Below are 25,268 nucleotides of genomic sequence, written 5' to 3'. Positions count from 1 at the left end.
CCGCGGGGCGAGAAACACTAACATGAGAACACCAGTTCTCATGCTTTTTGGGGAGCTTGTGTCAAATCCATTTTAGTGTCTCACACACACACACACACACACACACTTCAGTGACTCTGTGGCAAAACACTTCCAATTTGGCATTTGCTTATCGGTGGCTTATTTGGGAAAGCACTTTCAGAGTAATGACCTGAAGTGCACATGAATGTGTGCATGAGTGTCATCCAGAAAGTCTATTCTTGCCTAATAAAGTAAGTTGTGTGTGTGTGTAAGAGAGAGAGAGAGAGAGAGACTGGTCTAAAACAAGTGTCACATTTTTCCATCAAAACACGCTTCTGTGTGTGACATGCCAGCATCACACTGAGGTGTGCTACTTTTTATAGCACACACACACACACACACAACACACAGACCTGTGTTTAGACTAGGCCGCCATTCCTATATGGAGATACAGATCACTGTTTTGCTGTTCCGAGCATGATGAAGGGGTAATTACATCTAACCAAAGTGAAAACAACAGAGAGATGGAGGGAGGAACAGTGGCCTTTCTCTTCATACACCAACCTGACCCCACTCACTGTTTGTACAGCTAAATATTTCCCTTTGTGGGCACCAGTGCCAGCAGCAACAGTAGAAAAACATGCCTCAAAATCTGCCTCATAATTAGATGTGTGACGACAAACTGCGGCATCTGACGTGCCTGTTAGCCGCACGCTGTGATTTACTTTGTGTCAGACGGTGTCGGAGTAGTTTGTCTGTGGTTTTGTTTCTCTCGCTGAGTCCAAGTGGTGTCTGGAAAGAGACAAGATGTGATCTTTGTCAGCCGGGGAGAATCACAGAAAGAACGATATCAAGCCTTAAACCGTCGGTGGTTAATGAGAATCGCATACAGCAGGAGTCCCCTGTGTTGTGTTGTGTTTTTTTGCCTCCACAGGATGAATTGATACGCCGCTCTCTTCTAATTCTTTTGATCAGGATGTAGCAAAAATGACCACAGTAACATCTAACAGTGATGTTCGAACACATGCATGATTATTATTCTGATCTCAATATAAACACATGTTAAGTGTATGACTTCTTCACCTCATGACATCACATGCATGCCTTCTATTGATAATGCATCACTATAAATCCTACAGACTGGCCCTTTAAGTGGATAATTTGGTCAATGTTAAAGTGAAACACTGTGTTTTAAAGGTAGGGTGGGCGATTTTGAAAACTCAGTGAGAGTGAGCCAGATTTCAAAAGTAAACACACGCGCCTTTCTCTCGTAGCTCACCCCGAAGCCACGCCTCCCGATCACATGGACGTGCATTACCTGAAGACGAGCTGTGGTCTGTGACTTCGGCCATCATGCACGTACCTCTCTGGTGCACGCAGAGCAGGGAGAGAGTGACAACCAGCCAATACTCTGTGCAGGGTCCACCCGGAGGATTGGCTGATGTTTTTAGTGTTTTATAGCTTCCACAGATGATTAATATTCTTCGTTTTAATGCGAAACTGCCGAACTAATTGGTTGCTATCGGATTGTAAAGAGAAGTTACACTAATTTAACAAAAAGTGCATCAGAATGAAATCTCCTACCCTACCTTTAAAGGGGCTGAATGTTAGTTTAATAGTGAAACTTGTTGCAGGTAATAACACCTGAGTCACAGGTTGCGCCTTTACAGGGACTCAGCAAATTGTCGTTTCAAAGCATTCTGAGATCTAAACTCTTGACAACAGGATGGAGTAAGAAAAGTGTGGAGAGGAAGTCTGGTTGCTGAATCCTGAGGAGGGACTGAGGGAGGCTGTGGTGGTGGTGGGTGTGTGTGTGGGGGGGGAGTGAAGCTGAAACAGGATGAATATTCCACAGATGAGAATGTTGGGATGTCTTTCCAGGAAAGTTCTTTCGCACCGTGCGAACGCCTGCCAGATACACATTGAAACCACATCCAGCAGCAGCAGCACAAGAAATTCAACCAATTACCAAAGTCAGTTTTTTGAGCCAGCCACGAACTCTGACATATTTTCATTTGAGACCAGAGACGTTTTTAAAGTAATGAACAACAGCCCTCTGAAATTATAAGTAATGGTTTGGAAAAAGTCTCCATCCTCAATCTGCAGCAACATTACACAGTTATGTCCCCTTATAATGAGCGTGCTCACAGGAGTAGTTTTGTTTTTGGTGAATTTTATAATGTTGCTGCTACTTGATCCGTAAATATACACAGATTAAACTAAAATACGTTAATCTCCCTGTAGAGCATACCTCGGAAAAAATGCATGCAAGAAGCTTTAAAAGGCAGCTGTGACTTCTTCCTGCTTGGAAAAAAGTAAAGTCCAGCTCTGCTTTAAAGTGGCCCGGGGTCCTGTGTGTGTGTGTGTGTTTTGGACATTGAAGCAGACGACCTTCCTGCCAACAGACTGTTTTATCAATTACAAATTCTCACTTTCAAACACAACCAAACTTGATTAAAAATTCAAATTCTCAGTATTTGAAGTAATATCCTCATTTTAATGCATATTAAGTACCAGTTAGTAAATCATTTTTCTGGGACCCGGTCGACTCCCCAAGCGGCCCGACTGGTTTAAATTAGGGCTCTCCAACCTTTAGCGGCCCGTCCGCTAATTTGACTCCTAGAATAACAGCAGCTACTGTGTTTTTCAGGAGTCTGGAACCAAACGTGTGTCTGGGGAGTCTGCAGTGGATACAGGTGCTCTCTCTCTCTCTCTCTCTCTCTCTCGCTGCCTGCTGGACTCTGGTTGAGTTATGAGTTCAGGAGGGACTGTTTTACTATTTTAAAGGAAAAAAAATTCTTGTTTTGATCACGACTGCTTCCTGATCGGACCTTTACTCTGCAGTCTGTCCTGGTGCTTGTGTGTTTTTTATTTATTATGTGTGTGAGCATATATATTCATAGGTGTGAGAGCATTAATATTTATATTATTATTACTTATTCCATCTTAAAAAATGATTTTGATCATGGACTATAGTTTTATTTTGTAGGTTTGTTTCCTGCTTTATTTTGAAATTTCAGCAGTTACTATGAGTTTATGATTCTTAGCTGTACTTCCTGTTTTATGTTTTTTTTTTAAGCTTTTGTTTAAGTCTGTCTCCTGGGTGTTGTGTTTGTGTCCTCCGTTGTTGTAACATCAGAGTCCTTTAAACTCAGAAACATGTTCTGCTGCTGTCGTCATCGGATGGGTCACTAAACACCCCAGTAGTCATTTACTTGTCTTTTAAAGAGATGTTGTTAACATTAAATGTTACTTATGGTGTTTGTATTTAGGCATTGGAATCATAAAAGTGTAGGTGTTTCAAGTTCACTTTTTAAAGTTAGAAGTCTTTAAAAGGAAAAAACACACCATGATCTTCAGATTACAGCGTTCATTAAGTTTACTAGTTAATCTCAGTGTTTCACATGATTGTGCCATTTTGGTGCTTTGCCTCAGTTTGTTCTGCAAACTCCAAAAGCATTAATCAAGAACAGAAGGTTAGATAAGCCCTTTTTTTGGTTGTCTATTTTAAGCTTTTTGACAGAATGAGTGCAATGTCAGTTAAAGTTTGAGAACACAGTCACGTCATCCTTGTCTGTGAGCCAGTTTTTATACATTAAGGTCAGAGTTTCAGTGTGTGGTGAATAGTCGGTTTAGTTTGAGGCTTGAAACTCTATGAATAAACTGACGGCGACATTTATTGTTTAAACCCAAGCTGCTGAAAAACGGCGTGGTCATGTTTTGACACTGCACCCAAATCTTAAAAGAAGTCAACTTTCCCACCAAAGAAAAACCAACACACTGTGAGTGTAATCGCTTTATTTGATATACTATAAACCATAAAAGACTTTGGAAATCCCCCACCATTCCTGGTTTCATTTTTCAAACCCCAACCCTTCTCTACTCCACCTCACACCACCTCCCGCCTGTTCACATGCTCACCCGCCCACACTGTAGCTGCAGACCCTCCTGCACTCATCAAATTGGGATGCGTTGTTGATTAGCTTCCTGGTTACCACCCTACCTCCCCCGGAGTCGAAGCCCAGTTCCTCCTGGACGGCCCGACAGTGGGTGGAGAGCTTTAGCCGCCGCTGTTTGTTTGCACTGCGTCCTTATTTCCGTGAATTCTGACCTGACAGGAAGCGTGGAGGGGAGACGGGACAATGGGCTATTGTAAGAGCACACTTTATGTCACTGCAAGACTAAAACAGGAAAGCACACTAAGATGGGCGCATGCATACACAAACTCTAACCTGCACGAACACACACACACACACACACACAAGTCACAGGGAACCTTGTAAAGACCATCATGTTCTAGTATCTTATCACGCACACACACTGACGATAGTCATCATCACCTCAAACCCCAAAATGTACCACTGTACATCTGGATTCTCACTCATAACTCATAACACATCTGTTCTTTATAATGTAGTAAATATGAAACATACACACGGTGGCATACATTCCCTCACACACATCAACTGAAAATCATATTTTTAAACATTACTGTCTGTCTGTAGGGACATATGTACCTCGAGTTAAATGTGATTGAGTCAGTGTGTTACTACAAACTGCTATTTTGAATGTGGGAAAGTAAACTTCTTGATTTTCCAGAAGTCTGTCCACTCTGGAGCGCCTGTCCGTCCACTCTGGACATGCACATTGTGGGTTTTCCAACCTCCATGTCCAAGTCTCGGCCTGCGACCTCGACCATGTCACCTCTCAGGTCGGCGGCTCTCAGGCTGGATGATGTATGGATTCACACAGGCTGTCAAAAGAGGCAAAGGAAGGGAGAGATCCAGAGGAAGGGAGAGCTATTTACAGACCTGAAGGTATGTGGCAGGGCAGCGCTGTTTTCCATGCTCTGTGTCTGTGTGTGTGTGTGGAGTATGTATTCTTTCATCTGTGAATCCAAAGGTGTGACAACAGAGACGCATAGATACGCTGTAGTGTGTGTTTACTTTGTTAATCTATTGATCAATGATGTGCAGGGCCCTGATAGGTGAGGGGTCAGAGCAGCATGTGAGCATATCTCTGTGTGTGTGTGTGTGTTTTTAAGCTGTGAGGAATGTCAATGTCTGTGTGCTCTTTACGTATGGATGATTGACCTGGACAACTGACCCTGTACATGCTGGTGTCACACACACACGTGACGAAAAGGCACTCTCTGAGCGTTTGGATGTATTTGTCAACGCTTATTTAAAAGCCATGTCTGAGTTGGGTGGTGGCGTCAAGTGTGATTTCACCCACCTCATTGTAATTAGTTCTCAGTGTGTGTAGCTACAGTGGTAAGTTTGTAAATGTGAAAATAGCTCCTTGTGTGAGGATTTATTCAGGTTCTCTTTCAGTATTATGTGAAGAAGCTTTGATAGTAGAACTTCCTACTGAATGAGAATCACAGCTGGGTGGCTCTAAACGGCTGTGATGATATTTCAATCATGAGAGACTCAGCGAACTGAATGAGAAAGAATTTATTAATACAATAATTGTAAATGTGCATTGGCGTCCTAGACCCCGTCGTGGGGGGGAGGGAGGGGGGGGGGCTCAAGCGGAGAGGCCGCTGACCAGACGACCCCCCCTGGGTCTAGACCTGGTGGTGGTGGTGTAGAAGCAGGAGAGCAGGAGAGAGGAGGCCTTGAACTGCATGGATCAGGAGGTGCTTGGGGTGGAGGAGGGTTGCAGTATTCGATCAGGAGGCAGCTGGAGAAGAGACAGAGGCTTTTAAATTTGTTGCTACGCTATGATTGGGCAGGAGAGGGATGGAACGACAGCTGATTGGTGAGGGAGGTGCCATCTATTAAACACCTGACTATGTGGGAGGTCACTGGAGGGAGTGCTGTGCAGTGAAAGAGAGAGGGTGTAGTAGAGTAAGCTTAGTTTTGTCCAGTGAGATCTACTGACGCAGGGCGTCTGCATAAATCAATCTCCAGTCTGACTAATGGTTCGAGCCAAGGAGTTGAGATGTGCCAAAGCTGAAGGATGGCGTGTAAGTGAATGAAAGATTCACTCCCTCAGTTCCAGATGAAATGCACCTTTTACTGTTGTAGTAATGTGCAGCATCTTCCCATTATGCCGCAATTGTAGAGATGTGGGACATTACAGACAAATGTTACCGTGTTTCCTCTCCTGACATATTGGTGATATACTGCAACAGAAGGATATGATCAGCTCTTCTTTATAGCTTTTAGATGTATCCCTCTTTTTGAGGCCCTTTCTGATTTTCACATCGCTCCCCTGCTCTGCTGCTCTGATTGCCTGTCTCCTCGTGGCCTAATGCCCAGCCACCACTGGGTAACATTCCTCACCCTGAGCCAACGGGAAGAGAGGGATCGAAAGGGGGGGAGAGAAGAGAAGAGAAGAGAAGGACGAATGTGAGGAATGAGCGTAAGGAACCACAGTGGGTCTCCTATGTTCTGGATTTGTGACGAGGAGTTTCTTCTTTTTGTTTTGTTTTCCGGGTTTTTTTTTATTTGCTGTGCCCACTGCTCTTAAACCTTCTTTTTCAGCTCTTCTGTTTATAGTAACATCCACCGCTCACTCATTACAACACTCTCACTCTTGGGCCACAGTTTGACCATGCAGAGATCTACTAAAATACACATAGCAAGCAAATACACACAGCCATACTTTCTTTTTTTTCACAGTGAGGAACGAAATGCCATATCTTGCAGGAAACTTATGATGCCTGTGCTGCTACCGAGGTGCAAAAATAAAAGGTTTTGCTGAGAAGGCAGAATGGACTCCACCCTGCCCTTCAGCTCTTATTTCTTCTGAACACTTTGGTGTGTGTGTGTGTATATATGTGAGTTTTAGGGCTTGCAGGAGCATGCGTGTGCAGACAACACAGAGGATTTTGTGTGTGTTAGTGTGCGGCTTGTCCTTTGGGAACTGCTGGCAGATGGAGCAGTCAGACTGTGGGTACAGAGAGATGGATGGAGTTTGGCTCAATCTGCAACTTAAGCCACATTGGAACAGAAGAGCCACGCATACAGTCAAAGTTTCTCTTTCTACAACTTCTCACTCTATTTCTCCTCATTGGTTTAACTCAGTTTGAGTCAATACTTTCTTAAATAAGAATGAAATAAAGCTGTAACACTTTACTTTGTAATGTGATAGTGCTGTGATGATCTCCAACCAAGCGTAGTCAAGGTGTTATGTCACCAGGAACACCGGAAAGATTATACGATGATTGCACGAGTCATTTAACAACACTAAAACTCAAAACATGTTCAACAGAGTGCTACAAAAATCTAGTTACCCCCACCCTAAGAGCTGGTATCACAAATTGTATTTTTATCTATTTAACCCTGATTTATCCAGGAAAAGATCCATAGATTAAGATTAATAATCTGTTCTTGGTAAAAATGAGCAGCAGTATGTGTAGGCTGACTGAACACTGATTGAATCTACTGATACTGGATGATACTCTGTTTTAAACAAATGTTGTTACCTTTAAACAAAGTCAAGCTCTGTGTTTTTGGTGCATTATAATATCATGTATGGTGATGATACTGTGGTGTTGTTTTCAAAAGACCACTATAAACCCCTCTGCTGTAGGATTATGACTGATGAAAGTAAACAACAATGCTCTCACTAAGACCGGTGGAGACGTTATCCCACCTTCATGTTGCCAGACTGATTCCTACTGCAGCATCAGTCTGATGGAAAACTGGAGAAAAACCTTCGCTTGGCTCTTCAGAGATACTTACATGTGCATTTTAAGACACTGAGAGACAGCAAAATACTGTATCTGGTAGTCTTTATAAAGTCATATAATTAGTTAAGGGGCTGCAGGCTGCAGTGGAAAATATTTGCAACACAATGTACTGACAGAGAGAGAAGAAGAAGAAGAAGAAACGTCTGGACGAGTGCTCATAAAACAACAGAACATATAATACCACACATCTTAACCTAATTACTTAAGAGAGGTATTTTATAGTCCCATCAGTGTTTCCCTCTACATGCCTCCTCCAGCAAATGATTCATTTAGGAATGTTCTCTGTTTAGTCTTCAGTTCCCTCTGGTTAGTAACCCCTGACCCAAACAGATCACCAGAACGCCTCTGAAAACCATCAGGCTTATCTCCACAGCAGAACATACATGGAGCAGAACCAGCTGCCTCATCATTCTAACTCCATCCATCCATCCATCCCTCCATCTGTTCCTCCATCACAACCAGAGCTCTCCTAATGTCTTTTCATCAGTGAGGCAGACTCCAGCAGGCTGGACAGGCATTTCCTGTGGGTGGGACCTGAGAGCGGAGACATTCTTGAGCCAGGCACCTCCACTTCCTGTCCCTGTTAACACCGTGCTGAAAGACGGCCTGTCTGCTGGACCTGCACTTGCTTTATGTTTGACAGTGTTATCTGGAGTGCAACAGCAGATTATGTTTGAACTGCAGGATTACTAATGTTGCATGTAAACAAGAATAAGGAGTGCAAGGTCAAAGTCTTGGTACTCACATCATATGAACAACTATAAGTTAAAGGAAAATAATAAAGATGTATTATGTTATTTTTAAGATAATCCCTTTAGAGTGAAACTGTTAAGTCTCAACGATATAAGTTTGTCCAACTATTCTAAGCTGTTTCCACAAAAACAGCTTAGCTTTACATGTGTGGATCTTATCCCCTTATGACATCACATGGGGCTCTTCTTTATGAAGTGACACATCACTTTACTAACACCTGTGCACAAACTGTGCATTCAGTCCTGCATCCCGTGTGCTGTATTATGTCTATGGGAGCAGTGAGGAAAGTTTTAGGGCAACATTAAGACGTTCAAGCTTCTTGAAACACGATCATGATCAAACATGTATCTAGTTGTCTTTGCTCTATTTTGGGTGACATGAGTCACAGAGCCAACACACATCACAGGATCATAGCCTACGCTCTCTCCGTTTTTTTCCCTGCAGCTGTACTCACAGGTAGAAGGTGTAAGCTTGTTTTCTAGCCTCCAGTGTCAGGGAATATTTTTCTGTAAGCAGAGCATGTTTATGTGCACCACAGGGTGTTAGAGTGAGTGTAACAATCAATTAATGTCTTCCCAGGGGTCAACAGCTGCACCAGAGTGTTGGTATTTGACAGCTGGGGTGGTTTGGATAAATAACTTCCCTGAGGAGGATTGTAGTAGTAGTGGTATTAAATGAGTGTGTGTCTAGGGGGTCCTTATAAGTCCCATAAATGTGTGACAGCTTACCTCTCATTTAGAAAGTATCATTACAGATGTATATTTGTCAATAGGATAATTATGTTTATATTATGCCCATCAGACACTACTTAAAAGAACTTCTGTTTAATTATTACTATTTAATTTTAATTTATCTAAATCACCAATTAAAAAACTGTATTTATTTTATATGTGAGGTATAATAACAGTTTGGGAAAAGATGATATATTTAGTGCAAATGTTTATGTATGAGTTTTGTTATATTTGTGCGTTCCTGCTGCCCTCTAGTGGTTAAAGATAAGAAAGCAAATGAAGAAAAGAAAACTTGCAACAAAAACATTTATTTTATTCAACTGGTGTTCAAACACTTTTTTTTCTTTCTTTTGAAACTGTTCTGCAAAACCAAACAAGACGGAATAACACACATGCACCTAACAGGCATATTAACTGTTATTACTTTTTCTCACATAAGGAATAAAGGAGTTCAATCTGCTCAGCATATTCAAATCCAGGCCTGTGGAGAAATAATTAAAAAAAAAAAAAACAACAATAAAAATAAATGAGCCTATTGAATATAATGCCATACAGCTGAGCATTTACTGAAATAATCTCACCTTCCAGGCGTCTCCAGGATCAGCGGGATGTTCTCCAGTCTGGGCTCATTGACGATGTCTCTGAACGCAGAGATTCCAATATGACCTTTACCAATGTCTTCATGCCGATCAAGGTTACAGCCAAGTTTTCCTGCAGATTTCACAGAACTGAGATGAACACACTATTTTGTGCATTGTGTGATATTTATTATGTGTCTGAGTCCTGGCTGTGTACCTTTGGAGTCATTGAGATGGATGGCTTTGAGATAGTGGAGCCCCACTTCCTTATCAAACTCATCCAGCATGGCCGTCACTCCTCCTTCAGCGGCCAGATCATACCCTCCACAACACAAGGAATAACATGTTTTATATCGAAAGGCATCACACTCGGCAGATTTGAGGTATGTTTTGCTTACCTGCTGCAAAAGCATGACAGGTATCCAGACACACTCCTACTCTGGTCTGGTCTCTAACTTTGTCTATGATGCTTCTCAGCTCATTGAACTTGCCACCCACTGTGCTGCCCTGGCCACTCATGTTCTCCAAAACTGATCAAAGAGAAGAAAAAGGGGGAAAAATCAATTCAGTGGAGAATGTAATAAGAGCTGTATAACTCATCCTCGGCCACAAATGTATTATATATGTGTCACAAGCTTAAACTGTCTGATGGTGTTTATTACACAGTTCTTGCTTCTGTGTTTTTCCATTTCACTGCAGTGGCTTCTTGTCACACCAGAGAGAAAACTGTGGTCACTGCTATGAATCACAAGTGATGCAAGACTACTGTCAAGGCTGCAGTCTGTTCTGCAAATTGCAAGCTTTGTACCAACACAAATGTCAGTCTGAGTTCAAATAGCTTTAAATGATGGCGACATCCTCTCAGATGTCCATTTCTGTGTACGATAAGCCCGGTTCATGTGGCATTTTCTGTTATCTCCTTAATCCCCTTTACCTGTAACCACAGCAGGTGTTTGCTGGTGAGCGTGGTTAATGGAAGCTGCTATCTTGTCCACACACTGCTCAGTGGTGATGATGCCCAGGGAAGAGCCAGGGTGGAAATTATAAAGGTTCAGGCCCAGGAGGCTGCAGCGGCTGAGTTCATCCACCAGCAGGGCCTGGCTCTTCTCAAACACATCTAGTAGCAAGCAACATTACAAAAGGATGAACAACAGACAAATGAGGGGAAAGGACAGAATTTCTGTCAACAAACCCTCTTTAGGAGAGCCACAGTTCATCAGGTAGGATCCATGAGGCAGGATGTGAGCTGGGTCAAAACCATGCAGGGAAACTTGCTCCTGAAACTTTGCTGCAGCTGTGGGGTCCAATGCAGGCCTCTTCCATGAGCGCTGGGAGCCCAGAAACAAGGCAAAACTGCTGCCCCCCATCTCTACACAGGACTCCACGGCTTTCCATATCCCACCTGGGGGGATAAGAGACACCACATGAGCTGTGAGTGTGTTTGAAGCGTCTTAACAAAATGACATAAGATCCCAACCTTGAATGCCAACATGAGCTCCAATGTATTTATTTCCACAGTTCTTCCTCCTCCTCCTGCCTCCCCTCTCCTCTGGGTCTTCCTCTTCCTTGTCTCTACTTAAAGCATCTTCGTTTTTCCTTTTCCTTGCACCCCCTCTTTTCTTCGGCCCCATACTACCTAAGAGAAAGCTGTGGATTAGTAAATCTATGCAGTGAGGTTGAATGCAGCCTGATGATCGTGCACAGTGGTGTTAAGTTGGCCTGTCAGAAGTTTATGAAGGTTAAACAGCGTCGTGTATGCATCCCTCCTGACAGGAGCCAGCCAGTCAGAGGGCTTCCACGCAGCTGCTACAGGCTGGCCATTGGAGACGCTTCATGCTGAGCAGCAAAATGGCCGCCCGTCAACCGACTGACTCCACAGCGCTTTGAATTTTAAATTCTTCTGCACATTAGGGTTTACACTATTATAACATTAGTACTTATTTGCAAACCAATAGCTTATTACGCGTGTGTTTTCATCATCTGCTACTTACTTGACTATCCGCTCAGGCGTCGCTGTTCTTGTAGCCTCGACGAATGCCTCAAAAAGCTAAAAAAAAAAACGCACTGAAGCACTTTAGCTAAGCTAGCTAGCACGCTAGCTTATCTTCATATGTGATTCCTGGGGTAAGTAGCTGTATTTTTTTCTTATTTGAGTGATATAGTGTGGCATTTGCATGCGTGCTAAAACACTGCAAGTGTTAATAAATGAAAACTATATTTTTTTCAACGCTTACTCGCCATGTAGCCGTAACGCTAACTTAGCTTATCTGGCTAACGGTCGGTAGCATTAGTGCCGTTTGAGCTGTAATTGTGATTGTGCAGAAGCGGAGCTAAGTATTTTGGCCTCTATGTATTTGCTATTAAATACCTTTGTGGATACAGAAGTAGAGTAGATGTCAAACTGGTTGACAAATTGGTTGATCTTGTTGATATTTACTAGTTAATGAGCGCGGTGGTCGGTGTCCACGTATTTTACGTAAAGTGGTCTGAAGCCACTCCTGATGTTAGCATCGACGAAACATTTTATTAGCAGGTGGTGCAAAACTTGGACGAAGGTGGTTGATCATTTCTTTTTAATACATGGTTTTACTTTAATCTCATGTCTTGAATTTTCGAAAGCGCACTAGCATATTAGCCTTAAACTCAGATCTTATACTGGGGCGTTAATTGTCCGAATGCCGAAGCGCTTAGAATAACGTTGACAGCACCACGGGTATGGCAACATAAGCTGGTGGAGCTAAGCTCCCTTCATTGGGTTTTTTTTTTTTTTTTTAAGGGACAGGGCTGACTGCAGGTCTGACAGATCGAAATAACATCTTAATAAGGCCTGCTGTCAGAAATACTCTACGCGAGATGTCAGCTTTTCTTTCCGTAAATCCAGGAGCCCTCCCTGTTGGAAGTGTTACCGGCGTTAAGCAAAAACGAAACCAACTAAAGACAGACGCAGACCGAGCTTAGTTATGTGAGCTCAGACATCGTTTGATATTTTCGTTGTCGTGTTCTGATCACAAGTGTCATTTGCGCATTAGCTGGCGCTGTCCTGGCTATACTACACTGGAATGACAACATTTTCTCAGCAGAGAATGACCAGTGCCTTCCTGTTTTTGTTTAAAGCGTGTAGTATATATTAGTGTAATCTCCTTTTTTTGAGAATCCTTTTGATATAATATTTGTTGTAATTTGAATCACACTCAGTCTGTGAAACACCTGAGGTGTTAGTTAGTTTGATCGCTGCAAGCAGAGAGGACATTCCGGGTCAACTTCAAGTTTTTTTAAAAAAAAAAATATATAATTTTTCAAATATTAAGCAATTTCTGTGTCATTTTTAACATGGGAGTCAATGAGAGAGCCCTTCAATGAGGGTCATCTGCCAAATGTATCTCCTCCTACAAATTTCATGCTACAGACTCCATTTTAGTCTTAAAATGCTCATTAGATGCTGCTCCGTCAAACTTGTATTCAGAATTTTCTAATTCCGAATCGTTTCCGCACGCCCGGCTCTCAAAGAGAGTTGTTTTTGAGGTCTCTTCTTTTGTGACAGGCTGACACATGAGGCATACCAAAGCTCTGAATTGCTCTGATTCTCCAGCAATTCAGAGCAATCCTTCACATCAGCATTCAAAGCAATTCTTCAGCTGCAGCAATCAAACTTGCATTTTCTTCAAATGCCCTTTTCTAGTTAAATTTGATGTCGATAATCTTATAAATCTTGACATGTTCTACATGCTTATGAGATTGTGTAAATTCACTGATTGCTACCCAAATGTTCAGCAATATGTTTTAGGTCGAACGTTGGATGGTTGATCGTGAAGTGACTGTGATGTCAATGATTTTTGCTGCAGTGACCCTTAAATATTAGTCTGTCATTTGAGAATTTCCACAGATTATTCAGCAGTACCTACTTAATTTAGAATGGTGACCTGTGACAGCAGTTTGAATGTTTTTTTTTAACCTTCTCCATCAGAAGAGAAGAGTGTCAGGACAGGAGCAGTAGTTCATGGAAGACAAGAAAAGGAAAAAAGAAGACAAAAGGAAAAGGGAAGCCTCACAGAAGGTAAGCATGTTTGTATTTTCATGTCTCCAGAGATGTACCAGTATGTTCAAAATGAAATCATTTTTGTCTGTATGCCAAATTGACCGCTTAAAAGCCATTGTGCCAATCAATACACATACAAACTGGAATGAATCAAATGTAAACTTTGAGACAAAAAAAGACAGCTCAGTTCTCAAGGGTTGCTATTTGTTTTGATTTGCATCTGCTTCCTCAGTGACTTGCAGGTTGTGGTTTACAGCTATTTCCTATAGTTTAGAATTTTATTGTGACGTCAACGGAGAGGGTTGAGGTACTGTGGTACAGTATTTGTATTTTTCTGTGTGTTGGCTGAGTAGTGTGGTTTAACATCTGAAAAGATGGTGGATCCAGCAGACTGTTGCAATCTTTCTTTGATGTAACTAGAGAGTGATGGCAACAACTGTGCTAATCCAAAAAATGTCCACCAAAGCTGTCTATAGGAAGCATTTGCCTTAACCACAGTAGTATACAGAGCCATTGGGTAGGAGACAAAGGCTACATTAAGACTGCAGGCTGAAGTGACCCAAATCGATTTTTTGCCCATATGTGACCTGTATCTGATATTGTCATGACAGTCTGAACAGCTCAATTCCGATTTTTTTATATCCGACCCAGGCCACTTTCAAATACAAGCTCTTGAACGGGCAAGATATATTTATTATCCTAGCACACCTGCTTTTTTTCTACATATAAGTGCCCACATTGTATTATGTTTTACACATTCATTTTATGTTGTTAAACTATTAAATAAACAAGATTTTTCTTGTTTTTACTCTGTTCAAATAAGTAACTGTTGTGTTTTGTCTGTTTAGGTTACAGAGCAAAAAAACAAAGGTAAGCAACACAGTAAAATAATAATTTGTATATCTTGAGGTAGAAACATCTTCATAGGGATGCTGCTGGCTTCCTTCTGTTTAGATACAATACAGTTTGTATTTATTCTGTATTCTTAATCTCTCTCCCTCTGTTGCCATTCCTGCACAGTGCCAGACTTGACCAAGCCGGCTTCTGCTCAGTCTCCTGCCACTCAGAGCAGCTCTGCCTCCCCCAGCCCTGGACCCACCCCTTCTGCGTCCCCATCCCCAGCCACCTCAGGCCCTGGCAGTGCTGCCACCCCATCACAGGGCGGCAACAATGCCAAGCGCCTGGCAGTGGCCAACGGACAGCCCACCTCCACCACCAGTTCTTCCTCCACCTCTGGCGGCCCGAGTGCTCCTGGAAACGGCAGTACAAGTAGCGGAGGCGGAACACAGGCGCCTCAGCAGCCACCACGCTACATGCCGAGAGAAGTGCCGCCACGATTCCGCTGCCAGCAGGACCATAAAGTGCTACTGAAGAGGGGTCAGCCACCACTGTCCTCCATGCTGCTGGGAGGGGGAGGGGACAGCCCCAATGCAAACATGGCTGCTGTCTCAGGTAAGTGTTAGCAATGCTGTAGGTCATATTGAAAATGAATCTATGAATTAGTCTCTGATGGGCTGCACAATATGGCATGGCCTGTTAGTGTGGGGTTTGTCTTTTTTGCAACAGACATTCATTGATATATGTAAACTACAGCTTTTGTGTCTTGTTGTGTCCTAATGTCTCTTTCTTGTGGAATATGTTTTTTTGTTTCTTCTCAGATTCTGGCACAGCTGCCTCCTCGGTGGCTCTCACCTCATCATCAGTTGCTGCTTCTACTACTACTTCTAATTATGCAAATTCCATGTGGGGGGCAAGCTCAGGCAGCCAGGCCTCCTCTCAGGGCAGGGAGAAGGTGATTGTTGATGGCAACGACCTAGAGGAGTGGCCTAGCATCGCTGGAAATGATGGGGGAGGAGCTTCTTTCACTGGGAGTGGAGGAGGCAATGGCAACAACGGAATGCCTGTGAATAGCATCAGTGCCTCTGGCAACCAATCCTCACCCACTTCCTCGTTCTCTTTGCCCAATGAATGTATGCAGTCGTCCAGCAGTGTGGCGTGGGGGACGGCTGCTTCCCAGGGTCATCTTGGAGGAGGTAATGCAGTAGCTGCAGCTGGGCCTCTGCTACAACAGCCCTCCTCTCTTTCCAAAGCCCCCGCTGTGCCAGGGAGCCATGATGCCAGTGGCCCCATTGATGGTAGCAGTGGGATTCCAGGTGCCAACTTCAGTCCAAATGCCAACCCTTCGGCCTGGCCTGCTCTGGTGCAGCAGGATGGCCCCACTGCTGCAGGGGAAGGAGGTTTGCCTTCTTTCCATCACCAGAGCCATGGAGGGTCTGCCAACAACTCTGCTTCCCTGGGGCTGGGAAGTGGACCAGTTGGGGTGCTGGGGGGTCACCCATCTTTATCTGTGAATCAATCAAGCACCCATCAGCACCAACTTCACCAAATGCAATCCAGAGACAGAGATATTGGAGGTGGAAAGTGGGACAGTGAATCAGCGGGACCAAAAATTGCAGGGGGGGAAGGGATTGGGGGTGGAATGGACCATGGTGTGGGAGACCACAGCCATGCCTCTTCATGGAGAGGCCAGCCTTCTTACCCTGCAGCTAACTCCAAAACGGGTGCCTCAAGGACTGATGGATGGGAGGGTGGAGGAAGTGGCACAGGGGGATTCGGAGCAGATGGGGATAATGGAACCTCGGGTTGGGGATATCAAAGTTCGACAAGTGGGTCTAATGCTTGGGGAGGTGCAGGGAATGGTAATCAAACCTCCGGGGTATCTCAGGGAGGGTGGGGGTCATCAGGTGTAGGTGGGCAGAGAAGTGGCGATTGGGGTGGGAGCACTATCGGTGAAGCTAATCCAGGAGCTGAGGGAATGGGTGAAGTCTGCAGCAGTAACAGCAGTAGTAGTGGAGGCAGCACAGTGGGCAACCCTCCTGCTGCTTCCTCCTCTTCCGCAGCAACTACCACCACAACCAGAGCCTGGGACAATCAGAAAGGAGAGGGGGAAACGGAGGAATGGGGTGGGGGAGCCGGACAGGGAGGATCTTCATCCAGTGGTGGAAATTCAAGAAGTGGGAGTGTGCCTAATGGCAGTCGTTGTCGCCGGCAGGCACCTAATCCTGAAGCTGCCTTACAGAACCTCCTCAGTCGGTCTGATCTGGACCCTCGAGTTCTGTCTAACACAGGCTGGGGCCAAACACAAATCCGACAAAACACAGCCTGGGACTTTGAGGAACAGAGTAAAGATGGATCTTCATCAGCTACATTAAAACACACATCTTCTCTTACTGGTCCTAGTCAGTATTCTAGTGGACCAAGGACCCTAAGCACTGATTCTTTGGGTCAAGGGGGCAGTCCTTCTCTGGTTCCCTCTACAGGGTCCTCTGGAGAGGGCTGGGAGAGCAGCAGCAACAGTAGCAGTAGCGGGGCATCTTCTGGGAGAGCCCCACCACCTACAGGTCCTAACATGGGTAGGAATATGGGCATCTCACAATCTGGGCCATTAACCTCAACAGGACCTGGTCCAGGGGTAATACCCAGCCAGCAGGGGAAGGCTACAGGTTGGGGTGGAGGAGGGATGGGGGCTGGGGATAGCCAGGAGCCCAAAGGTTGGGGCAATGAAGAATGGAGAAGCAGCAGTAGTAGAAGTGGAAATAGTGGAGGATGGGGTGATCATGCGCAAAAAGGTGATCCAGTCAGTGGAGGCTGGGGAGGAAGTCAAGAGGAGAAAGGGACTACGGGTTGGAAAGAAATGGGCGGAAATGGGGGAGGAAGTGGATGGGGATCAGAACAGAAGGTTGGGGCAGGTAAAGACTGGGGAGAGCGTGAGTCCAAATCAAATACTGGTGGAGGCGGGTGGGGGGATGAGAGGAAGAATGGAGGAGGACACTCAGGTGGGGATTCAAGTGTGGGCGGTTGGGGTAACTGGGATGAAGGTGCTCCAAGGAGGACCTGGGGAGCTGGGGGTACAGGGGGTGGAGGGAGCGCAGGAGGGGGGATTGGTGTTCTTGGCGGAATGGGGTCTAAACCCCATCAAAATTGGAGTGGAGGAAACAAAATGCACCAGATGCCAAACAGCCAGTCGGGCTCCATCACAGGCCCACAGGCACAACTACAACAGCAACAATCACAGCCCCACAATCAACATCCACAGCTGCAGCAAGCGTTGGACCAAGGGGCTATGCAAGGGGGTGGGGGGAGAAAACTAATCTCTCAAGCCCAGAATCAGAACCAAAGCTCAGGCTGGACCTCAGGGCCTATCCCTGGTGTCTCTGGAGGTGGAAGTGGATCTGAACCAAGTGGCTGGGAGGAACCCTCACCACAGTCTATTAGCAGAAAGAATGAAATAGACGATGGAACATCAGCATGGGGAGACCCGACCCATTACAACTACAAGCCAGTCAACCTGTGGGATAAGAACAGTGGTCCTGCTGGCCAGCAGTCGCACAGCCAGGGTCAGCAGTCCCACGGCCCGGGTCAGCAGTCCCACGGCCCGGGTCAGCAGTCCCACGGCCCGGGTCAGCAGTCCCACAGCCAGGGTCAGCAGTCCCATGGCCAGGGTCAGCAGTCCCATAGCCAGGGTCAGGCCCAGCTGCAGCAAGGACCTCCAGTGCAGCAGCAGCCTAGTAGGCAAGCAGCAGGGCTTGGAGGCAACAGAGACTTTAACACTGGCCATGGACCTGGGAAAGCTTCAGCAATGGGTAAGACCTAAAAATTAATTTGGCTGTCAATTTTAATCTTCACCAGGCTTAGCTGTGGTTGAACAAATACAATATATGTGAGTAATTACAGTCAGGTGTCTGATCGTATCCATGTCCATGTTTTTGCAGGTCCATCGGGTTGGGGAGGCACTTCTCCAACTAGTCCTACTGTCGACAATGGCACATCAGCTTGGGGAAAACCTAGTGATACCCCAACCGGCTGGGGAGATCCTGACGATGGAGGGAAGCCAACATGCTGGGGGAACCCTTCTACAAACTCCATCAAATCTGGTTAGAAAAAGATTTAAACACACATTAAAGCACAGATTGTGTGTTGTAAAATACCTCATATTAGTTTACATCGGATCACAAGTCATCTAGTTGAAATCCATACATAACGTAATGGTTTAACTAAACCAAAACATAAAAATAAGTCATTAATATATATGCTAAACAGCTTTAACTATGACTCTTTCCACTCTTAAAGGTTCAAAGTCTATGCAAGATGGCTGGGGGGACAAAGAGGGCTCTGTGGCGGCCTCACGCCACTCAAGCTGGGAGGATGAGGAGGAAGGAGGTGGCATGTGGAACAGTGCTGGCTCCCAGGGTAGCAGCTCATCTTGGGGACAGGGAAGCAATGGGGGCTGGGGAGTGGGGCAGAATCATGCTGGGAAGAAGCCTAGCAGCAAGGTGGGTAATTGGTAGGAAACATTAATCAAAGAATTGTTCACAGAAAACTGAGGAAGACCAATGCTTTCTTAGCAAAAACTCCAAAATCATTACTGAAGCTCACTTTGTATTTTCCTTCAGGGTCCAGTGAAGCCTAGTGGAGACTCTTGGATGAGCCCCATCAACAGACAGTTCTCTAACATGGGCCTGCTGGTATGGACAGATCATGTCACATTGTCCTAACGATTGATAATAGTGCTGCTAATGATGATGGGTTTTTCTTCTGGCCAGAATGATGATCCCAGTGGTTCGAATATTGACCTGATGCCAGGATCTCTCCAGGAGAAAAAGATGGAGGTGGATAAAAGAGGCATGGGAATGAATGATTTCACTGTCGATATGAGGAAGGGAGGAAGAGGAGGTGGAGCAATGCCTTATCGTCCTCCTGGTTCTAAAGAGGCAGCACCTGGAGATGCTGGTTCTTACTATGACAAGGTAATGCCTTGCTGCCATTTCATTTGTTTGTAATTGTCTTTCTCATGTCTAGATAACCTTTTGTCCTTTATCACTATTTATTTCCTCTTGTGATTCTACCCTTTCTTCCGTCTGGTCCATTTCTCCTTTCCTCAATCTTTCCCTGCACCCTTCACCACCACTCTCATTGGTCTTCCACTGGCTGTCAATGTGACAGACCTTGCCTTTGATCAATCAAGATGGGTGCCTTGGGGATGAGGGTCCTTGCTCTCTGTACTCACCACCCACTGTCTACAAGCCCCATTCCCTCTTCAACCACTCTGTCCCTTTTAGACAAGTAAGATGATCACTCCTGTTGTTTCTGTCCTACCAGTTTTCCCTTTTGTTTCTTTTAACTTTTTGTACTCACAATATAATCATAAGTATACACCAAACCTTTCTTCATCCAGCCCTGTGTGTTTTCACTGTTGGGACGTCTTATAGTATTTCGTTTTCCTCTTGGATCACAGGGTGGCCACAGTATCTTTGGCAGTAGTGGAGGGATGGCCCAGTCAAGACATCATCCAAGTATCCCACAGATAAACCAGTCCCCAGGGATACGAGCGCAAGTGCCTCATCAGTTCCTGTCACCTCAGGTACTGAAGCTTTTGCTTTCCCTTCTCATTGCTATACTCATTGCCAGCATAATTCACCATTAACTGAAGAAATATGTGGATTGCTAAATTGGTTGCTGGGCCAATACAAAGCTGAACTATTTCAACGCAGGAATGTGCAACTTAATCAAAGCCCCTTACTGTATTTAGATAAGAAATACTTCTAAAGCATACAAGGAGGAGTATATGTTTTTTTTCAGAAATTCTTTACATTTTATGTTTATAATATGGGTTAAGTCACTTGTTAACAAGCTAATGAGAACATGTAAGAGAGTGGGTATTAATAGGTAAGAAGCTAGAGCTGATGTAGTTGCTAGTGGTTACAGCACTGAAGCGTTTCTGTGGTAACAGGTGTGCCTGCCTGCCGTTTTGTCTTGTCTCCAGGTGCCAGGCTCCGTGCTGAAGCAGATGCCCCCTCCCAGCGGGAGTGTTGGGAGTGTTGGGGGTGTCGGTGGCGTGGGAGGAGTGGCAGGAGTCGGGGGAGGTGTTTTCCCGCCGCAGCTGTCCCCCCAGCATCTTGCCATGCTCAGCAGCATCTATCCACCTCACATCCAGTTTCAGCTGGTGAGAAGCAGCACTTTATATCTCTGAAAACCACTGCAGGGTTTAATCACAGATCTGCACAGGAGTGAATCATTGGAAAAGTTTACAATGAGTTTTGAAATTATGAAAAATGTGTGTACTTTGTGTACTTTGAAACATGTTCACAGTGGCAGGGTTGATACAGGGTTGTAACCTTGAAACATTTTTTTCACGTATCTAGCTCACTGAAAAAAAGTTTAGTAAATGATGATTACATCCCAAAGGATTATACTTTGGGTTTGTCAGTGCAAGCCTTGAAAAATATGGTGCATTGGCTCACTCGTTTTTGTATCCGTTTCTGTTTTGTCCTGCCCGTGTTTGTTCAGGCTTGTCAGCTCCTCCTCCAGCAGCAGAATCAACCGCAGCAACAACAGCAGCAGCAACTGCTGCAAAACCAGAGGAAGTTCGCACCAAATGTGCGGCAGCAGGCAGACCCACAGCAGGTACACACAAGCAGCACAACACTCACATCTGTGTTACTCATCTACTTCCTTTTCTCACCTCATGACTTTTTGCCATGTTCCCTCAGCTGGCCAGGATTATGGCAGTGCTCCAGCAGCAAAGGCAGCAGCAGCAGGTTGGAGGTTTAGGTGGCAGCTCCAAACTTTCCCCCTCCCACCATGGTGGAGGTGGTCCCAAACTGCCCGGGGCTGATTCCCTACCCCACCCAGGCCTTGCAGGATCAGTGGCTGACTTGCACCAGAAAACTCTTGGACCATACTCTGGTGAGTAAGACTTTCCGTGGATTTTATCCAACTGTGGCATGCGCCTGACATATAGATCCAAAATGTTCATGCGCCTCATGCTTTTCTGGGTTCTCTCTCTTCTCCGTGCAGGGTTGAACCTCCCAGGTCTGGACTTGGGTGGCTCTGTGGTGGGGGGGCCTGGAGCCATGAAGGACATAGGTGGTCAACAGTCCCGCTTCAAATGGATGATGGAGGGACACTGTTCTCCGGACACATCCTCACCCGAGAATGCGTTCCACAAAAACGGTAAGATGTGTTTTTTTTTCTTCCATTATTTATATAACAGTTTGATAAGACATAGAATGTAAGGGTGTTGAGGTACATGGTGTTAATGCAATTAACTGTGAAGTCGTATTAGGTATTAAGTGATTCCATCTGGTATTCAGTGGTGTCACATACATCATCATCACTCTGGATATCTCCTAGGTCCTGTCACCCCTATGAAGATGCAGGGGGGCTCACCCTACTCCCAGTACGACATGATGGTTGGGGACGGGTTGGGTGACAGCTGGCATCGCACCCCTGGCAACAAGATGGGCGCCAAGCCTACCAACACACCGAGCTGGCCACCTGGTTAGTGACAGTTTTCTACTTGATGTAATAACCTAGGCTTGGCAATCAAGGAAGAGTGGAAATAAGATAAAAGGAGAAGAATTAATTCCTCTATGTTTCAACTTTAGAATTTCAGCCTGGCGTGCCATGGAAAGGAATTGACCGCATTGACCCTGAGTCTGACCCCTACATGACCCCAGGGAGCATGATGGGAAATGCTGTGTCCCCCAGTCTCAATGATACAGAGCACCAGTTGTTACAAGACAATACTGGTAAGTGTATTTGTGTAGTAAACAAAAAAATAACAAATCGGTTTATTGTGATTTTCTTTAAATTGGGGCTTGCTGTGTTTGTTTACAGATTCCACCCCTCCCCTGAACACCTTGCTGCCTTCACCTGGTGCCTGGCCCTACAGTGCCTCAGACAGTCCCCTCAACGCACACAACTCAGGTATCTTTCTGGTCTTGATGTTTATGTTTAACTTGTTTGGTGGCTCATATCTGTCAAATAAGGCTGTATTATAAACTCAACACAAACTCCTACATGTGAAACACCCTGATATAGTTTCTGTCTTTCTCCCTACAGCAAAGTACACAGAATACAAGACCAGCTGGCCCCCAGAGCCCATAGGACACAAGTCTTGGAAAGCAAGCCGTGGCAACAGCCAGACCCAGTTATCTCGCCCACCTCCAGGCCTGCCCACTCAAAAGCAGCCATCTCCTTCCCCTTGGTCAGGAGGAGCCCCCCGCTTGGCCGGTCGGGGCTGGAGTAGTGGCTCAAGCACCACTGGTAATGCTCCAAGTAAATTTTTTTTCCTCTTTCAGGAAGTCATTAGTTAAAATATTTACCTGACTTTGGTGAACACAGGAGATAAAACAACTGTCGTCATTCATCATTCAACTGTCAGTTATTCATAATTTATTATGTTTTAAAAGCTGAAGGAAAAAACAAGAGTGGGATTGTGTTCACAAGGAAATGTGGAAAACTCTGACCCAGACTGTGTTTTTTTTTTTTTTTTTTTTGCACAGGCTCGACCTGGAGTGATGGCAGCTCTCGGGAAAGCTGCTGGCTGGTGCTCAGCAACCTCACACCACAGGTACACAGAGACACACATTTCACCAGCACTGGAGCCACTAAAGAAAAGCAGAATATCATTGTTTTTTTAATAATATTGAGCTATTGTGCTAGTTTTACTCAAAAATTTAAAGCTGTAAAAGCTGTTATCTTACGTCATGCATAGAAAAGGGATTCCATGTAGGTTTCAGTCTGTTATTTGCTACTTTCATTGTTCATCTTTTGTGTTCCTACAGATCGATGGCTCCACTCTAAGAACCATCTGCATGCAACATGGTCCCTTGCTGACCTTTCACCTCGGCCTCACCCAGGGCACTGCTCTGATTCGCTACAGCTCCAAACAAGAGGCAGCAAAGGCCCAGAGTGCACTCCACATGTAAGAATTTGTTGTATTGATTTTCTCTTCATAATGTAGCTCATGTGACTTAATGGTAACTATACCGTTTGGAAACAGCTGCTGCATAATACTCATTTTGTAAATGATAGAAAAGTGACTGACATGCATCTTGTTCACTAGGTGTGTTCTGGGTAACACCACCATCTTGGCAGAGTTTGTGAGTGAGGAGGATGTTGCTCGCTACATTGCACATTCCCAGGCAGGAGCAGCAGGAAGCGCAGGAACTGCAGCTGGCTCCGCAACCTCCGCACCCACGGCAGCCTCTGCAGTGGGTGCTAACAGTAATGGAGGAAGCTGTGAGAGAGGTGGAGCAGGAGGCAGCAGCGTGGCAGGAGGAGGAGGAGTAGAAGGAGCCTCCACAGCAGGAGGAGCAGGAAATGGAGGAGCCGGGTCTTCCAGCTCTGGGTGGCAAAGTCTGGACAGCACAGGCAGCTCTACAGATCAGTCTGCCCCCCAAGGACCTGGGCTGGGCATTTTCACCCAGTGGAGCAACACTGGAACAGGGGTGGGCGGTGCTGGAGGTGTGGAGGCCGGAAGGCAGGGTCTCTGGGGGGGAATGGGTGGAATGAGCGGGGCGGGATACCCAAGCAGTAGTCTCTGGGGTTCTCCGGCACTAGAGGATCGTCACCAGATGGGCAGCCCCGCATCACTGCTGCCAGGGGACCTGCTGGGCGGGGGGGCTGACTCCATCTGAGGGGCCGACTGACTCCCGTATTTTACATCAATGTGGTAATTCATATGTCACACTGCATTTATTTACAGGTATAGATGACGTGAAATAAAGCTACACTGGTCATCTAACAAAGAGACACTCGACCGTCATACTACACACAGACACACGTTTATTTTCACACATACATTAAACTGCTTAACTTTAAATGAAGACAACAGTAAAACTTGAACTGGGGGAAAAAGGTGAAATCCATTAAACTCTATAGGACTTGACTGGATAGCTCATTGTCTTTTTACTCCAAACTCATCTGCATTCAGAGATCCAATCACTCAGGCATGCACTGTAGACAGGCTCAGCCAGAGTCGTACATGGCAACAAGTTTAGCTATTGCTGTTTTTAGCGTGCCACTTTTTTTGTTTCTTTTGTATTACTATTTAATGGTATCAAAATCCAGACTTGCAGACTGAGCCCTTGTAGACTTGGCTGGCGTACTTCTGAGTTCCCTGTTTTTTGGAAAGCTTGAACATGAGAAGGATCTGGAGGGAAGGATCAGGAGTTTGTAGAAAATCTGGGACAGCAGCACACTACTGAGTCAAACGGATGATCAGCAGAAAAGGAGTCGTTCTAGTAGGTACTGACACGTCTACCTTGGTGGAAACATGCCATCACTATGGGACCCAGGGTGAAAAAAAAAAAAAAAAAAGTTCAACAAAAACAACATTAGCCAAACTTGCACTATATGCCTCTGGGTTTGTTGTTGACACATCCTCCACAAATCCCTCCATTTTGAAAGAGAGCTACAATACAGAAACTACACAGACCCTTACAGGACTATTGAAACGTTACAACAACAGCAGTGGCCTTGGCTAACACCCAGCGGCCGTCCACGCACCATCTCAGCAGCATCACAGCCTCTCATCAGTTACACACTGCTCTTATATTTGACAAGCAAAATTGTATCTGTCGATGTACGTTGGTTGTTTTTCTTTTTTTTTTCTGTTTCAA

At 45.1% G+C, this 25,268-nt stretch overlaps 2 protein-coding genes across 8 annotated transcripts; one reads left to right on the top strand and one right to left on the bottom strand.

The window, feature by feature from the left end:
- Positions 1–9,478: 9,478 nt before the first annotated feature.
- LOC114437119 (probable endonuclease 4) lies at positions 9,479–12,518 on the bottom strand. Of its 4 annotated transcripts, none has more exons than XM_028407558.1 (8): positions 12,133–12,518; positions 11,242–11,400; positions 10,957–11,166; positions 10,699–10,881; positions 10,163–10,294; positions 9,982–10,086; positions 9,768–9,897; positions 9,479–9,667 (listed from the first exon to the last, which is right to left on the bottom strand). In XM_028407558.1, the coding sequence occupies exons 2-8, from the start codon at positions 11,393–11,395 to the stop codon at positions 9,607–9,609; spliced, it is 975 nt and encodes a 324-aa protein (XP_028263359.1). In that variant the 5' UTR covers positions 11,396–11,400; positions 12,133–12,518; the 3' UTR covers positions 9,479–9,606. The 4 variants fall into 4 exon arrangements, with proteins under 4 accessions (XP_028263359.1, XP_028263362.1, XP_028263360.1 ...); XM_028407561.1 differs by having other exon boundaries at positions 11,242–11,396; XM_028407559.1 differs by lacking the exon at positions 12,133–12,518 and adding an exon at positions 11,756–11,879.
- On the top strand, positions 11,758–25,008 carry tnrc6ba (trinucleotide repeat containing adaptor 6Ba). 4 transcript variants are annotated; one of them, XM_028407556.1, is made up of 22 exons: positions 11,758–11,888; positions 13,729–13,818; positions 14,649–14,670; positions 14,821–15,252; positions 15,459–18,443; positions 18,573–18,734; positions 18,931–19,133; positions 19,254–19,325; positions 19,404–19,607; positions 19,804–19,923; positions 20,096–20,221; positions 20,624–20,803; positions 21,148–21,264; positions 21,351–21,546; positions 21,658–21,813; positions 21,994–22,140; positions 22,248–22,391; positions 22,480–22,569; positions 22,705–22,908; positions 23,148–23,215; positions 23,430–23,569; positions 23,711–25,008. In XM_028407556.1, exons 2-22 carry the CDS (start codon positions 13,762–13,764, stop codon positions 24,282–24,284), a joined length of 6,399 nt encoding a protein of 2,132 aa, XP_028263357.1. In that variant the 5' UTR covers positions 11,758–11,888; positions 13,729–13,761; the 3' UTR covers positions 24,285–25,008. The 4 variants fall into 4 exon arrangements, with proteins under 4 accessions (XP_028263357.1, XP_028263355.1, XP_028263358.1 ...); XM_028407554.1 differs by having other exon boundaries at positions 22,705–22,920; XM_028407555.1 differs by having other exon boundaries at positions 11,802–11,888; positions 13,732–13,818; positions 22,705–22,920.
- Positions 25,009–25,268: the final 260 nt, after the last annotated feature.

Source organism: Parambassis ranga, chromosome 6, assembly GCF_900634625.1.
Source record: "Parambassis ranga chromosome 6, fParRan2.1, whole genome shotgun sequence".
Taxonomy (NCBI): Eukaryota; Metazoa; Chordata; class Actinopteri; family Ambassidae; genus Parambassis; species Parambassis ranga.
The sequence above is the reverse complement of the archived record's forward strand: the minus strand, read 5'-3'. Positions and strand labels throughout refer to the sequence as shown.

Excerpts from the sequence above, each read along its gene's own strand:
- tnrc6ba (XM_028407554.1), top strand. The coding sequence starts at position 13,762 with ATGGAAGACAAGAAAAGGAAAAAAGAAGACAAAAGGAAAAGGGAAGCC. Across the intron at positions 20,222-20,623 it reads ATCAGTTCCTGTCACCTCAG|GTGCCAGGCTCCGTGCTGAA; the intron begins GTACTGAAGCTT and ends TCTTGTCTCCAG. Across the intron at positions 23,570-23,710 it reads GCCCAGAGTGCACTCCACAT|GTGTGTTCTGGGTAACACCA; the intron begins GTAAGAATTTGT and ends CTTGTTCACTAG.
- LOC114437119 (XM_028407558.1), bottom strand. The coding sequence starts at position 11,395 with ATGGGGCCGAAGAAAAGAGGGGGTGCAAGGAAAAGGAAAAACGAAGAT. Across the intron at positions 10,087-10,162 it reads CTGTCATGCTTTTGCAGCAG|GGTATGATCTGGCCGCTGAA; the intron begins GTAAGCAAAACA and ends TGTGTTGTGGAG. Across the intron at positions 9,668-9,767 it reads ATCCTGGAGACGCCTGGAAG|GCCTGGATTTGAATATGCTG; the intron begins GTGAGATTATTT and ends ATTTCTCCACAG.